Source organism: Trichoderma reesei, assembly GCF_000167675.1.
Source record: "Trichoderma reesei QM6a unplaced genomic scaffold TRIREscaffold_1, whole genome shotgun sequence".
Classification (NCBI taxonomy): Eukaryota; Fungi; Ascomycota; class Sordariomycetes; order Hypocreales; family Hypocreaceae; genus Trichoderma; species Trichoderma reesei.
Genome location: NW_006711148.1, coordinates 2,337,557 through 2,353,264, shown reverse-complemented (window position 1 = coordinate 2,353,264; position 15,708 = coordinate 2,337,557). Strand labels below are relative to the sequence as shown.

The 15,708-nt window shown below is 51.4% G+C and overlaps 5 protein-coding genes across 5 annotated transcripts; 3 read left to right on the top strand and 2 right to left on the bottom strand.

Moving 5' to 3' along the window:
* Positions 1 to 1,538: 1,538 nt before the first annotated feature.
* On the top strand, positions 1,539 to 2,889 carry TRIREDRAFT_103012 (uncharacterized protein; the record flags this gene model as incomplete). The annotated part of the gene is made up of 5 exons (XM_006961730.1): positions 1,539 to 1,622; positions 1,682 to 2,020; positions 2,077 to 2,448; positions 2,509 to 2,610; positions 2,686 to 2,889. The coding sequence occupies 5 exons, from the start codon at positions 1,539 to 1,541 to the stop codon at positions 2,887 to 2,889; spliced, it is 1,101 nt and encodes a 366-aa protein (XP_006961792.1).
* A 792-nt stretch (positions 2,890 to 3,681) lies between these two features.
* TRIREDRAFT_54372 (uncharacterized protein) lies at positions 3,682 to 7,122 on the top strand (the record flags this gene model as incomplete). The annotated part of the gene is made up of 1 exon (XM_006961729.1): positions 3,682 to 7,122. The coding sequence occupies one exon, from the start codon at positions 3,682 to 3,684 to the stop codon at positions 7,120 to 7,122; it is 3,441 nt and encodes a 1,146-aa protein (XP_006961791.1).
* A 284-nt stretch (positions 7,123 to 7,406) lies between these two features.
* On the bottom strand, positions 7,407 to 10,096 carry TRIREDRAFT_44278 (uncharacterized protein). Its single transcript, XM_006961026.1, has 5 exons — positions 9,734 to 10,096; positions 9,573 to 9,629; positions 9,189 to 9,515; positions 7,751 to 9,131; positions 7,407 to 7,690 (listed from the first exon to the last, which is right to left on the bottom strand). Exons 1-5 carry the CDS (start codon positions 9,975 to 9,977, stop codon positions 7,489 to 7,491), a joined length of 2,211 nt encoding a protein of 736 aa, XP_006961088.1. The 5' UTR covers positions 9,978 to 10,096; the 3' UTR covers positions 7,407 to 7,488.
* Positions 10,097 to 12,799: 2,703 nt separating this feature from the next.
* TRIREDRAFT_103009 (uncharacterized protein) lies at positions 12,800 to 13,436 on the bottom strand (the record flags this gene model as incomplete). The annotated part of the gene is made up of 2 exons (XM_006961274.1): positions 12,800 to 12,815; positions 13,204 to 13,436. 2 exons carry the CDS (start codon positions 13,434 to 13,436, stop codon positions 12,800 to 12,802), a joined length of 249 nt encoding a protein of 82 aa, XP_006961336.1.
* Positions 13,437 to 14,459: 1,023 nt separating this feature from the next.
* On the top strand, positions 14,460 to 15,604 carry TRIREDRAFT_53824 (uncharacterized protein; the record flags this gene model as incomplete). Its single annotated transcript, XM_006961728.1, has 6 exons — positions 14,460 to 14,718; positions 14,773 to 14,904; positions 14,955 to 15,085; positions 15,142 to 15,241; positions 15,309 to 15,475; positions 15,527 to 15,604. The coding sequence occupies 6 exons, from the start codon at positions 14,460 to 14,462 to the stop codon at positions 15,602 to 15,604; spliced, it is 867 nt and encodes a 288-aa protein (XP_006961790.1).
* Positions 15,605 to 15,708: the final 104 nt, after the last annotated feature.

Sequence of the window (15,708 nt, the reverse complement as noted above, 5' to 3'; positions counted from 1 at the left end):
TATATTGTAAAGCTCTGCTCCTTTTCTAATGGGGACGAGTAGGCTCTGTACATACTGTAAATGGACTGCATATATTGATCTGCGTCGCGAATAACATTAGCTCAACATCCGGTGAGACTCACTAAACTCTTGATTAGCAGAAATTTAGCTATCTTTGTGGTCAATATGCTCTAGGACATTGAGTGCTTTTACCTTGGCTAGTACTCGTGATCGTGAGCAATCAGGATCCATTGAGCCTACAGCTACTGTTATACAACACTTACAAGGCTTGCCGAACTCAGATTTCTCTTCGCCGAATTCGAGGTCGACCTATAGACTCTCCTTGTGTAGTATGATCATGGCGCTAGGTGTATAATATGAGTCTTAACTTAGGTACAGTGATATCAATCACTTGCACCAAACGGGTTCTAGTTATAGTACATGACTAGACTATATCAGATAAAAAATGATACGGCTTGCTTCAGCCTATACTCCCTTCAGTCAAGGCTTCATCAATAAGGTCAACCAGCAACGATCACATGATGTCAATTCACCGGAAGATATGCCACGACTAATCATTTTCTGTAAGCCTTCTAAATAGAAACGATGATCCAGATTATGTCTCATTAGGGAAAGTAGCGTTCAGTTTATTAAAAGTAGGCTATCGCCTCATGTTATAAAGCCTGTCGCGACCCTAACTGTCTATCAGCCTACCTACGGACAGCCATTGTTGCCAAATATCAAGGTATTCTGGTAGTTGGTTCGTATTCTCTATATGAATCCTTGGAATGACTCTGACCTAGATAGCTTCGTTACTGCGTCCACGGATTGGAGCGATAACAGGCGAAGACCTCATACAGGGAGGGAGCTTTTGCGACATCTTCATCATTCCCCGTTGCAAAATGGCAACGGGCACATTCTAGGCACCAGACAATGCTTTGTATGTAACACTCCTCGTTGATTGAATCGATAATTAGTCAGCTCTGTGCGGTTGGTTCGAGTGCTACTCGCTGCGAAGCATCCCGCTGTCGTCATCTTGGTCTAAATCACGACTCACGAATCAGCTTTAGCCGATACTCAGGTTCCTGCAACAACACCAATAATCCATGATATCTCAGTTGTTTAAGACCTGATAAGTCCGAGCATATCCAGTGCTTGTCAATAAGTTCTTCAAATAAAACACGCTGTAAGTGTTATCACGGTCCGAATTCAGACTTCACCACCCCCACGATTGCCATCTTTGGGTGAATAAGGCGTGATCTTCACACACAGAACATGATTGCAGCTGGCAGAGACCTTCCTCAAAGCAACCAACCCCGCAGTTCATCATATTGGCGAGTGATCACGATTAAGGCTCGACATGCCGCTATCGGGCGAAAGCTTGGCGAATGATGCCGACGTCCCGGAATCCTGGAGGGCGAAAGATGCCAAAGTCGGATGTCTCTAGACTTATATATATGAAGGAAACCCTCCTCAATCGGGCCATATAGCTGTATACTCTCAGCATTCAGGAGCTGCAAAACAGCTGCAATCAATCTCACTAGAGTCAGCATAACAACATGTCGGCAACACAAACCGTAACGAAGTCAGACACTGCCGTTGGGAAGCTCACCCTGGCATATGATGACACCATTCACCAGAAGGTATTCTACCCAAAGCATTGATCCTCGATGATAGCGCCTTCTGATCCGTTTCTTTCCAGTACAAATATCATGACTATCTTCCCGTCTACGACGAGGAGACTCACTTTGACCCAATCCAGCCATTCGAGTTTACGGATCGGGGTCTTGCAGCGGACAAGTCCAAGTCTTCCCTGCTGTCCGACAACAACCCCGATCTCAAAGTGTCTAAGCTCACTCCGGTGATTGGAACCGAGATTCGTGGCCTCCAGCTCTCCCAGTTGAATGACACGCAAAAGAATGAGCTGGCGCTGTTAATTGCTGAGAGGGGCGTTGTCATTTTCCGTGATCAAGACTTTAAGGATATCGGACCAGAGAAGCAGAAGGAGTTTGCGAGATATTTTGGACCTCTTCATATCCACGTTAGCAATAACTTCTCTGAACTTGACGATGTCGCAATACTAACACAGAGTCACAGCCCGTTGGAGCTCATGTTAAGGGCCATCTCGAGTATCACAACATCTATCTTGGCCCAGACAACGAATATCGAGCTCGGCAGCGAAGAGAAAGGCTCACCACCACGGGATATCATTCCGACGTCTCATACGAGCATCAGCCCCCTGGCATCACGATTCTCACTCTTCTCTCTGTCCCGCCGACCGGTGGTGACACAGCGTGGGCATCGCAGACTGCGGCATACTCGCGCCTGTCACAACCCATTAAGACCCTCCTCGAGGGTCTGCGCGCTGAGCACAGCGGTTACAACCAGGCAGAGAATGCCCGACGTGATGGAAGGCATGTTCGTCGCGAGCCTGTGAAGTCTGAGCACCCTATCGTGAGGGTCCATCCAGTAAGTGACGTGTGTACAAGATGTAACAATGAAGTTCTCGATGCTAACATGTGCGCAAAGGTGACGGGCGAAAAGGCCTTGTTTGTGAACAAGGGCTTCACGAAGCGCATCATTAGCCTCCAGCACGAGGAATCGGACGCTCTCCTGCAGCTGCTGTTCAATGTAAGCATCATATCCACGATAAACCTCCCGTCGTGTGTCATCTCGTGTCGCTAATACCTCAATCAAAATGAATAGCACATTGCCCTCGGCCAAGACTTCCAGGTCCGTGTCAAGTGGGAGGAGGGAACGGTTGCTCTGTGGGACAATCGCGTGACGGCGCACACTGCCATCTCTGACTTTGACCACCGTAACCCGCAGGAGGGCCTTCGCCATGGAATTCGGCTGACGACTCAGGCGGATAAGCCATCAGGCGTGAATGGGCTTGAGTCTGTGTGGTGATGGCATATCGCTATGAAGGGACGCCTAACGGTGCCGGCTTCTGACCAGAAACACACCTTCAATGAAGATGGAAAGCACAACTCCCTACCTAGGTAGATAGTAATAGTCCATGAGACTCAATTAAGAGTCGCCAGAGGAATATCCTCAGAAACTATGTCTTTCGTTCTAGCCGCCGCCCAGCGCTCCGAAATCGAGATGTATTCATCGACTCAGAAGCAATACAATTTGCAAGGCTCTCTGATATTGCATAATAGGTACCTGACAAAGGTGCAACGATGAGCTCTCTTCTTCTATGGAAGACTAGCTAAAGAGAAAGAGAAGGAAAACAAACAAACGGCTACAAACGCATCACGGGCCTAAGGCCTGTGGTGTTGTGGGGTGGTCCTGAGTCATCAAGGTGGGGACCACTCAACAGTACCTACTTGTATTGATTTCCAAAGACTCATTGTAGACATAATTTTACTCCCTCTGGGACGCCCATAAGGTTCTCCCGCAGCACCCTCCACCCCCCAATAGTAGCCCTCAGCAGAGTGCGTACATGGATTATGGTCTCCTTTCTGACATTCAATAGGTATACGAGTGCATTGAAATGATTATGTTTATTTGTGAGGATAATCTGATGGATGCGATCGTTGTATAGGTAAAGAAACGTCGTCTCATTGATGGTATTTCTCAATACTGTGCTAGCCGCATTGTTTCTGGCTAAGTAACTACCAAGGTACCTCTCAAAATCACCAATGATTCACCAGTGGCAAGGGTACAGGGCGTCTGCATTCTTCATCACCATGAACCATGCTCAGGCCCCCAACGAGCACGGCACAATGGCTGCTCTTCAGCGACCTCCACTTCAAGCATCGAGACCTGGATCGGGTATGGAAGACGGCGCAATGGATTGTCGCCGAAGCGGAGCGGAACCGCGTCGGGCGGGCGGTTGTGTGCGGCGACCTGCTGACGAGCCGCACAATGCAGCCCACGCACGTTCTGTCGACGTGCTTCCGCTTCATCGACCTCCTCAGCAAGGCTGTGCCGCGAGTCCATGTCCTGCTTGGCAATCATGATCTGGCCTATCGCCGCGAGTACCAGACCACGGCCCTTGACGCACTGAATATTAGGCACTTGTCGCCATATGTATCCCTACATAGTCGCATCGCCACCCATGAATGGGACGGCCGTCGAGTCTTGCTGCTGCCATTTCGCGAGGAGCAAGACGAGCTCACAGATGCCGTGGATGCACTTGATCCTAACGAGGCGCGAGAGACGGTCGCCTTCGCCCATCTTGCAATCAACAAGGCCATCACGCAGCGCCACATCATCCGTCCTGACAGCGGCAACCTTGGGGCTGCAAATTCTGTCACATATCGCGGCTTGACAGGTCCGCATCGCTTTGCAACGTTAGCACGTACGTTCACAGGGCACTTCCACAGCCACCAGACCATTCTCCAGAAGCACTCTGGACTCAGCCAGTCCGACCTTCAAGGCAGCGTGACGTACTTGGGCTCGCCGTTGCAGCACAATTGGGCCGATCTCCATGACGAGCGACGAGGAATCGTCCTGCTGAATCCGCAGACACTTGAACACAAGCTGCTCGTCAATCCTCATGCCGTTGGCTACACAACAACCGATCTCCAGCAGGTCCTTGACGGCCGGGCTGACGAGGCTGCCGTCGCGGACAAGCATGTCATGCTCACGGGCGAATTAACGCTTCGGCGGTATGCCACAGCGCGTGACAGGCTTGTCTCGTTAGGCGCACGCAGCGTGAGGCAATGGAATCCTACGGGGTTTGTCACTCATAATGAGCGCCTCGGAGCATCGGCGCCAGCGAGTGATGCTGCCATACAGGTTCCAGAGGTGCTCATTAAGGATGGCTCAGAGTTAGATACGAGTAGAGGCGGGACAAGCTCTGACCCAGTCACTGACTCTCCCCATACAAAACTGGATATCGCTGCCGAAACGCGCGAGTTTGTTGACTCGTCGCAGTTGGACGCGTCTCTTCGCCTGCGACGAGACGAGCTGGTGCGGGTCGGTCAGCGAATGATCCAAGTCTCTCGACAATTAGCAGACCAGAACGATGATGCTCAAGTTCTTGACCATCGAGACTTCCTGAACGGTTTATCTCAAGCTTCTGGTGCCAGAGCCGCCACAGGGCTGGTTGAGTCGTCCAGCCACGTCTTCATTGCCGAGCCGCGTCGGCTCACGATTACCAATTTTCTTGGTGTCCAGGGCACCATCACCATCGACTTCAAAGAAGACCTTTCACGCGGATTAATCTTGTTAGTCGGCGACAATGGCTCAGGTAAGAGCACGCTTGTCGAGGCCATGGTTTGGTGTCAATTTGGTCAGTGCATCCGCAGCGGCTTGGCTGTCAACGATGTGGTCAACGACGTTGTTGGGAATAATTGCTCCGTTGTGCTGGAGTTTGCCAACGGATACTCTATTACGCGGTATCGCAAGCACAAGAGCCACGGCAATCGCGTCATCGTTTCGTTACATGGCGAGCCGCAACCTAAGCTGGAGCTCCCGGACTCTCGCTCGACTCAAGGAGCTATCGACGAGCTCCTCGGCATTGACTACGATACGTATATCAGGACGGTGGTATTGTGTCATGAGAGCGCAGCGAGCTTTCTCAGCTCGAAGCCGCCGCAGAGGAGAGACCTAATTGAGACTTCACTCGGGCTGTCAATGTTGGATCATTGCGCCAAGGTGCCAAAGGCGTTACTCAAAGACATCGACAACGAGGCGAACATATTGGGGCGCAAGATGGAAGGGCTTCTCGTGGAAATGAAATCATCGGAGCGGCGGCTGGATGATCTGAAGCAGACGCGAAAGGGGCTCGAAGGCAAGGCGGCAAAGCTTGCCACATCCTTGGCGGTGGCCGTCCAAGGACTCAAGGGCCTTGAATCAGGGACTGATGGACAAGGGCCATCCATGTTCAGCGAGAGTCTCGACGATGACATCTCGGCCTTGAAGAAACACATCCAAAATGAGCAAGAGGAACTGCGACGACTAGACAAGTCCTGTGATCACATACGGTATGCCCAGATACAACGACAGAAACACGCTCAGCCGACGGCATGGCTTCATCAGCTACAGCGGCACATGCGTGATTGTGCTGGAAACATGGCGGCGGCTCCCTTGGGCTTGGACAAAATGCTACACGCCTCAAAGACGATGATTATCTGGTTTCGGTGGATAACCCTCAAGGCCTTTCTCTACATATTTGGGGTATCACAGGATGGCCATCACAAAGCCAGCACACAAGACTGGCAAAAGAAGACATCTATCAGCCGTCTACGCGAAGACATCAAGAGCGGTACATTGCGGCTGCGTAAGCTGAAGCACGAGGTGAACAGACTTCTAGACACAATATCTGCACTAGAAGTCCGACATGGCAAGATGATGAACGACCAGCTCGACCAAATTACCCAGGCTCAAAAGTCTTGTGAAGCCCTGAAGCAGGAGATTGCATTGAAGAAGAGAGATGTAGCCACGTATTCGGAGATCATAGGAAAGGAGCAGGCATCTTTAGACTCTATACTCTCAGAGCACAACGCCCTAGACATCAAGCTTCAACAGCTCGCTGCGCACCGCGAGCTCTTCGCCTTCTGGTCATCAAATCTGGCGAGGCGCACTCGTCGACCCTCGTCGAAGAAATCCACAGCACCCGAAACGGTCAACTTCCGCGAGCACATCCTCGTCAAGTCCCTACCGGAGCTCAATGCTTTGCTTGCGCAGGTCCTTATGGTCCTCTACGACGACACACGTCATGCGCACGCTATGGCAACAGGGATGCTGCGTTCACTGTTCGACTCTGAGACTGACGGTTCCATACTGGAGACACCTTCTTCCTCGGGGTCTCCCCTCCTCGATCGAACACTTTCAGTCAACTCATCGCTCTCCTATGGCAAGCGTTCCGGCGGCGAGAGAAAACGCGTTGACTTGGCGCTCTTCTTCGCATTGCTGCAGCTGTCGCTGGCAAGGAGCGCGCATCGCACACATTATCTGCTCGTCGACGAAGTGTTTGACAGTTTGGACGAGGCGGGCCAAGCCGCCGTGGTGCGGTGGTGTGGTCTGATGTCGAAGAGGATGGCCGGCTGGATCTTGATGATTACGCATAATCAGCTCTTGATCAAGCAAGATCCGGGGGAAGATGCGGGCAAGGCCTTGGTCGTGAGGGCGAGGATGGGCCCCAAGGGGACTGAACTGCTTGTTGATGGGCGGAGAATCGGTGTGTAGGATGGTGATGTGGGATGTGTGAGGGCAGTAGCTCACAAGGGAGACAAGTAGATCTATCACGAGGCCGAGGTTCTGATCGCCAGGAAGCTCAGAATTCCGCAGTATGACTTCGTTCCGCTTAGCAAATCTAGTAAGCTACTGGACTTTTATTAGATCTTTCACCATTTGTAAGAGAACGTTCAATTTTACTTCTTTTGCCAAATCCTCTGGAATGGTTGCTTAGCCAGAACACGAGATGGCTATTACCAAGACCATAACACGGCAAGAGAGATAAATTGGTGATTGTACGCAGAACAAGCAGTCTGTGCTTCGTCATTAAATGGGTATCTACTTCATGGTTTATATATCATTATGCGCTTGTATTGTTTACCAGTCCTCGCCAGGCAGAGCAATCAAGCTGCCCTTCTTGGTTCCGTCAACGCCTCCCAAGGTCAAAGCAGCATTAACAACACCGGCCAGACCCTCGCCGGCAACCAGACCGGCAGCCACTGAAAATGCATACGACTCGAAGCCCTTGGGGAAGTACTTCTTCCACCACCAGGCGGTGATACTGCCGAACAGAATAGCACTGTGAACAAGTTAGCACAAGGCTGAAAGTGAAGACCGGTGGGAGGGGGAAAACACATACTTGGCATATCCGCTGTCAACTCCGAGAACCCAAGCAACACCAATAGACATCCAGTTGGGGAGCCAGTCACGGTACTTCTCGCGAGGGCCCACCAAGTAGAAGTTCTTGAACACGGCCTGGAAAGCGCAGAAAACGCCGCAGGCGATGGCGAAGATGCCCGAGGACAGGGGGATGGGGAGCTTGGGGAGGGTCACGGCCTCAGCAACAGCCTGCCAGGCAACGACCGAAGGGGCAGAGAAGGGGCACGACTCAATGGTCTGGTCGCGAATGCAGGGATAAGCGGACATGAAGAGGACAAAGATACCGGGAGCGAGGAACACGGAGACCAGGGCGCCAGCGGCTTGTGCGTAGAACTGCAGCTTGGGAGGGGTGCGCAGAAGGAAGCCGACACGGAAATCGCTGACCAAGTTGGTGGCAACATCGGCAGTGCCGGAGGCGATGTTACCAGCGATGAGGTTGATCCGCTGGGCATCGTGGATAGAGTAGTGGCCCTTGGTGATGCCACCGTAGACCAGCTGAGAGGCCTTGGAAGAGGCAGTAAGGGGGGTGGTATCAGTGACGGCACCTCCATAGATACTAAGGAAAGCGAAGACAAGGCCCAGGATGCAAGCGAGAATGGCCAGGCCGGCGTTCATGTGAAACTGCAGCTCGCAGACAAGGCAGGCGACGACGACGAAGACAATGGTTCCGGTCACCCAGACCCAGATCGGGACCTGGTCCTCCGGAGGAGCAAAGTCTTCGATGAGAGATGACTCGTCGTTGGCTTTGGCCGCCTGCTTCTCCAGGAAAGAGTTGTTCTTGCCGCGCTTCTGCAGGGAGCCATTAAATGAGCCAGCCATGTTACGCAGCGCGTACTTGAAGCCGTCGAGAATGACGCGGATGTGGATGAGGAACTCGACCAGACTGTAGACGATGAGCACCATGACACCGGGCCACAGCATCCAGTATCGGGGAGAAGGAACCCATCCCTCAGTGCCAATGCCACTCATGCTGTTGAAGTTGGTCAGGCCTGCCCACTTGCCCTCGCCAGCAGGCTTGCCCACGCACTCGCCGTAGTGGACAAGAAGAGGTCCGATAAGCCCCCAGGCGGCAACAGTGCCGAGCCACCAAGAGACGGCGGCGTTGAGGCCGACCAGGATACCAGAGCCGAAGAAGGCGGGTGTAAGTTGGATGTACCAGCCCCAGTTCTCAATGTTCAGGGCCCAGTTCTTGTAGCCGCTCCAGATGTAGAACCAAGTAAAGATATGCCAGTTATGAAGAATCCCGTCGGCATATTGGGAAACGACGATGTGAGTGAAAGCACCGAAGAAGGCAAAGCCCAGGGCCTTGACCTTGCGGATAGCATCGCCAGCGCCCGAGCCCAAGGCGTGCATCGATCGAACTATTGCATTGTTAGCACAACCACCACCACAACTGGAGAGACGAGGGAGACACGTACTGGTCACTGCTGTAGCTGTTGGGCTTGGGAAGACTAGGTTCAATTCACGAGCAACGTTGATGATGAAGAATTTCCGTAGTGGTACGGCGGCGAAGAGGCCGAAGAAAGCGCACACGAGGGTAATGGTGAGGATGCGGCCGAAGTCGTCCTTGGGGTTATCCGAGAGCAAGTTAAGGCGGTACATGGCAGGTAGACCGGCAACAAAAAGACCAGCCATGCCACCGGCACCAGTAGCAGAAGCTTGAACGATCGAGTTCTCCTGGGGGCCGAAGCGCGTGCCAATACCGGGGATGCCGGGCAAGATTTTGGTCAGGAACAGGATGAAGCCTGCATCCGGCTGCGTTAGCATAGCTACCGATGAATCTTAAAGTAGGAAAATTATACCATAACCGAAGATGGCACCAAACATGGTGGCAGGAAAGGTGAAGCCCGTTTTGAGACCTATGGAATAAGAGTTAGATGAACCGCCATATCACAACTTAACACTCCACTTTTCGCAGCGAGGAAAAGATGGAGGTTGTTAATTAGACAGGATGGCTCCTTACCAAGGTATACGTTTGAGGCGTTGACCAGAGATCCCAAGACGATGCCCGTCAGCACCGCGCGGACGGTCAGGGGATTTGGCTCGGCCTCGATACCCTTGATGGGAGGGAAGCTGACGAAGAGATCGGTGATGGCCTCATCTTCCTCTTCCTCCTCATCGGGCTTGAGGTTGACCTCGACGGAGACTCGCTTCTCCTTGATACCGCCGTCGCCCACATACTCGGGCTCTGTAATAGGCGCAGCCATGGTGTTGTGTTGGCACTGACCGAGTGTTCCTCACCGGCGGCAGTTGAACGCTTGCAGAGGAATAGCTGACAAGAATCTCCAAGTCGGTAAAGACTGGCGACAGGCACGATGATATTTAAATGCAATGTCACACAAGAGAGCACCGGCCACGCAACGGGCAAGGTACACCCAAGCACCCACCATCACGAACTCCAGAACAGAACAGAAGCTCCAGCTGGCCGTTTGATAGACTCAAGCATGCATGGGGGGCGATCCAGTTATCGCCTCTTTTGGAAGGCACCTTTGTCTACTGCCACGGTTGTTGGCACATCGCGGATGAGGAACTTTTTGATAGCCCTTGTCGCCACAGGATATTGGACGAAAGCGGGACATTCCCCCGTCGACGACGATATTGAGCAACCAATAACGAGCATCCTGCCTTTTCCTTGCTAGCGGGCATATCAAGACGCCGCCAAGCGATTTTGATTGCAAGCAATCGGGGTCGATAATTTGCCTGGTATATGGGGTACGGAGTGCTGCAGCTGGGGCTGAGCGGGGGCCTCACATGGCATTCGGTGTACAGAAGTTCCTCGAGAACTGATGAGGCACGGAAAAATACCACAATCATGAGATCCAACAACGTGGCGCCAGGGAAGTTCCAGCGGAACGCCTTCCATTAAGCGCATATCAAGCGGCGGCAATTAACTGCAAAACAACGCCGTCTCGACTGAAGTTGGCCCATCTGGGAAGTCGCCGGGGCTGCATGTTGGTCAGTGTACATAGACTCGCTGATAGTGCGTCAAAGGATCTTGGGCACTGTCTGGTTGAGGGAGGTCCGCTACGGCTAGGAGAGAGTTGGGGCATGATGCACGATAGTGCCGATGCTGTTGGCTACTTGTTGCTTCTCGGAGCAGGCGGCGCTTCCCATGATATGGATGATCACTATGAACCAACCCATCAAACCATACCAGAATTTGCGGTCTGAGTACGAGTACGAATGAAGTTTTCACCCAACGGACCTCAGGCTTTGCTGATTTTAGTATTGTCGATCGCATGCCAGTTGAGACTACGCGTAGCAACTGCAGCACGGCGAAGAACCCTTAGGGTGGCTGTGAGAAGAACAACCCGTGGGCATACTCGAACTTACCTACATTGAAGGCTGCGACGACCCTGGCAATCCGGAAGCAGTTTCTCCAGGCTGCAGTACAGTAAGCTTCGATTTGTGTGGTTTCATCGCGTCTCTTCGGACCTTTTTAGACGTGACAGCCGTGCAATTAACTGGTGTAGCCCGTACAGGAAGACCCCGACAGCCGGGTAAGGGCTGACGCCAGCATGTGAATGGCGTCCAACAGCAGACAGTTACATACCTAGTAGTGTCGTAGAGTCATGTATTATTTGTTGTTGAGATCCTTTGTGCAGTTCGTTATCGGAGGATGTATCGCGAAGAAACGACAAAGTCCCAGACTGCAACTCGCTATCGCCGAGGGCGGCCAAATCTATGCCGCATCCTCATGTGGCACAGTGTGTAAAACAAGGTACTGGTTTACCTTTTGCTTGACCAGGATCCATGGAGCAAATAAGGATAACGTCAACTAAGCTTAATTTAGGAAGGCGGCCGGCTCCCATGCTTGATGCCCTTATCCAGCGCCACCTATGGAACCTTTGGATCTCTTGGCTGACTGCCGGGATCCTCTAGGCCGGGAACCTTTGTAAATGCAAGATAATACGGAACGAGTGGTGAAGCTGCTTTCCTTGCTGCTGTGGATGCTCACGCCGGAAGCACCACAAGCACGGCTACTTCCCCACGGCTGAGTTACGGAGCATATGGGACTTTGTCCGGTCTGTATACTTCGTGCACGCGGGGAGAGACAGAGAGAAGAAGGAGAAGGAGAAGTTAGTCCTGCTCGTTACGTAAATACTTCAAACGACCTTCACAGAGATGCATAGAGATATTCCGTGATGATGAGTAGTTTCCAAGGAAGACAGATCGCTGAGAAAGGGGGGAGACGGGGAGAGAAGAGAGGAGAGGAATCAATGTTTGCGGACCGCCACTGTCAGCCCAACCACATTCCAAGCGGCCTCTTGGCGGCCACACCGGGACGTCGCACCGCATCTCTGTCCATGTGCGCCGAGGTGTGGAGAGTGATCCGTACAAGAGTTGTATGCCGCCTTGACCGTGGCTACCAGGAGTATCTGGGCTGCCTCTGTCGCGTTTACACCGTGATGCTTACCGGATTAGCACCCTCATTTCAGGCGTCTCCCTCGCGATGGCGTATCTAGACAAGATGATGCTGGATACTTCTTGCTTCAGAAAACCTAAGCATCCCAATCTGAGGACTGAGATGATGGGGATAATGGTCTAAATCGCGCGGCAAGTGGAATCCTAGTGTTACCGCAAAGTGGCGAGCTGATGATTATGGACGGGCCAACTGAAGGTCTCACCCCCCTTTTCCCAAGTCATCTGTTCAGGCACCCATACCACCACCTCCATCAGCATCTGTGTGTATGTATATAGAGCACACCACTGCACCGCTCTTGCATTTGCCACGACGCCACCAATTCTGGAATCATACAATGAGAAGATCATCAAGTGGCCGTCCACATGCTCAAGGAAAGTCTCAAGTCAAAGGCTCTTGCTTCTCCGACGAGCCCATAATTACCAGATGCAAAGCCTGCGCGCGAGCTGTCGGCACGGGCGGAGTCATGCCGATAACTTAGACAAAGTTCATGGCTCTTTTATGCCCAAAGCGCAGCCATGGGTCCTTGCTCAGATTCTCTCTGCTGGTACTTCCATGTCCTCAGTGGAGAACACAGTTGCTGCGATTCGATATGTGATTAGCTTTTTATGAAAACAGATAGCTAGAATACAGCCAGTCAGTGTCAATTACTAGTAGCGATATATTTGCGCTCAATCTGAACAGATGATGAGATTATTCCCCGAGGCAGTATTCTTGTTTGCAGGCTTCTTTATCTGAAAAATGAGCTAAGATTATAGATCGTTCAAAGGTGCCAAAGCCCACAGCTTTGCTGTTGCAATCAGATATACATGGGCTCGAGAAAGCTTTCGAAATTGGTAAAACGAGTGTGATTGTTGGATTGCTCTGGTCTCGATTATGAGGATAAGCCATTGGAAAGAACGATAACTCCTCAGTCAAGTAGCAAGTCCCAAAACTGCCCTTCCATTGATAACGGCCTCCTTTTGTCGATTGGCCGTCTTGTTGATATGGCCCCACGTCTGCCATCTTACTCTTCCCGGGGATACTTTCCATAATCGCCGTAGCCCCCCTTCGGCTCCGGATACTTCTTGTAGTCTCCGTATCCTCCCTTTGGCGGTTTGTACTTTCCGTAGTCCGCGTACCGGCCGTATTCGCCGTATTTTCCATAGTCTCCATAGCCCGGCTCGCCGGGATTTGCTTCCGCTACGGGGCTGGCGAAGGCCGATGAGGCTGCGACAAGAAGAGTGGCCCAAAGGAGCTTCATGATGGCGACTCTGTAGCTATTATTGTTGGGTTGATTGTGGATGGGGATACTGAGCGAGACAAACCTGATGCTCTTGTATCAGGTTTGTTCTGGTCTGAAACAATCTCGGCATGAGGGGCGGGAGTGGCTCGCCTTTATAGACAAGACATCTCACCACATTTGACCCGCACATAGATTCGTACATCATCAGCCTGCACTCAATTCTCGGAATATTACAATGTAGATCCTGGAAAAGCTATTCATCCCCTTCGGAAGACCAGATTCTGTCATATGTGACGTGATTTCAGCTCGAGTTGAAGCACGAGATGCGAAACCTTGAGTACCAACTTGACGATGGCATTGGATGCTTTCCTTCACTAGGCCGATATCATGTAGTTAGGGCACAAGGCGCCACCATTCCATCATGTCACGCCTTCCACATGGCAGACAGCCTCAACTGAAGTTTACCTTGGACAATGGCAAGGTAAAGAAGGCTCGCAAGCAATTGGTGTCGCACCCATCACAAGTATTCTGTCTGATTTGCCGGCTACAGCCCGCTCCGACTGGGAGTGACGATGTTTTCCGTCATGGTGTTTAGCTACTGGAGCTATCCATTGGAATGTGAGCGAACTAGGTACTGGTAACTAATTCATAGTCGTGATCGCGTCACGCTAGAGCGCCTTCATATCGCCCGAGATACTGTCATGATGGCTTCTCAATATATCATGTCTAGGGATATCCTTTGTTCAGCTTCACTTGCATGAAGCCCATGAAAGAAAGTTTCAGCCCCACGATCCCGGCCGGGTCTGAATCAATGGTGTTAGAAGCTGAACGCTCGAGCCATGTAAAGTGGCTGAGTACTAGTGAGAATCAGAGCTTGTGATAGAGTCGACGTCATATCTCGATGAGCAGCAATAAGTTTTTTCCGGTCTCACGAGCTTGACATAACACAAGGTGAGAAATACGAGCTTCGCCGTCATCAAAGAAATCCGCTTACTCCTTGACAGCATCTCATCATTTGACTCGAGCAATTCGTGCAACACAATGGCCAGAGAGCATCATCTACGCCGGCTACTTTCCAGCATCTCAGACGACTCTGATGATGAAGAAGGAAGCTTGCCTCAACATACAAGCAAAGAAAAGCCAACAGAGAAGCCCCATGCCTTAAGGCTGCTGGTCAAGCCTTGCAGCTTTCTCTTGGTTCTGCTGACAACTTGCGTGATTTCATTTTGGGCTGGACTTCGTGCCCATGACCGACAAGCGAATGTTGATATTCTATGTGCAAAACATACGAATCGATGGTGTAAGTAGCTTACAAGTGCTTGATGAAGCCGTATTGACAGTGTTCGCCATCCAGCTCCTCTGGTCAGAGATGTACCCATCAAATACACATATCAAGAGTTCAACGGCTCCTTCTTAAAGGAAAACATATATCGGAATGTCGGGTCAGCGGAAGTTGACAAAGCATGGGAGGATCTGGGGTCTGGCTGTGAGTATTTCTGAAATTCAGCCAAAATCGCCATATCTGACGACTCGAAGACCGAGCTGGTGTCATATCCTACAAGGATGGTATAGCAAGTGGCCTGGACCCATCCTTTGTGCAGCGAGCGGAGAAGTACGGCGGAGGCTTCATTGTGAATGTCGAGGGAATGCACCATTTGCACTGTTTGGTAAGTCGTCCGTCTCCTCACGGAGCAGGTTGGAAGTTTGACTAAAGGTTTGCTAGAATTTGGTTCGCAAAGCTCTCTATTTCAACTACGACTACTACAAAGAACTAGGGGAGCACGCATTCGTCAACGAAGAGTTTATCCTACGGCTACACATCAGTAAGCATATCCCGACAACAACAGCAGGTTCAACATTTAAAAACAGCTGTCTAACAAGCCGTTGCAGCACACTGCCTAGATACACTTCGTCAAGTCTTAATGTGCAACGTAGACACAGGTGTGCTAGGACAGGTATGGGTTGACACCAAGGAGCCGACAGCGTTCCCGGTCTTCAGCACGAAGCACGTTTGCAAAAACTACGATGACATACGCAAATGGGCAGAGCTTCAACAGGTGAGAGCTATTGTTCAAGAGTCAATAGTTTTCTTGCTAACCTCCAGCCAGGCACCGCCTCCTGACAAGCTACCCAAGGATTACCTGGCCCCTCCTAAAGCTGGAGATGTATTCGAATCTACGCCTTAATAGCATCATATACCTTACACGTAACGACCTTTCGGACATCATATTTGAGTAATGTACTTTTAGCATGTATTTGTACGGCATATTTCTGGAATAACAGACGGTAA

Excerpts from the sequence above, each read along its gene's own strand:
- TRIREDRAFT_44278 (XM_006961026.1), bottom strand. The coding sequence starts at position 9,977 with ATGGCTGCGCCTATTACAGAGCCCGAGTATGTGGGCGACGGCGGTATC. Across the intron at positions 9,630-9,733 it reads CGCCTCAAACGTATACCTTG|GTCTCAAAACGGGCTTCACC; the intron begins GTAAGGAGCCAT and ends CTTATTCCATAG. Across the intron at positions 7,691-7,750 it reads GTTGACAGCGGATATGCCAA|TGCTATTCTGTTCGGCAGTA; the intron begins GTATGTGTTTTC and ends ACTTGTTCACAG.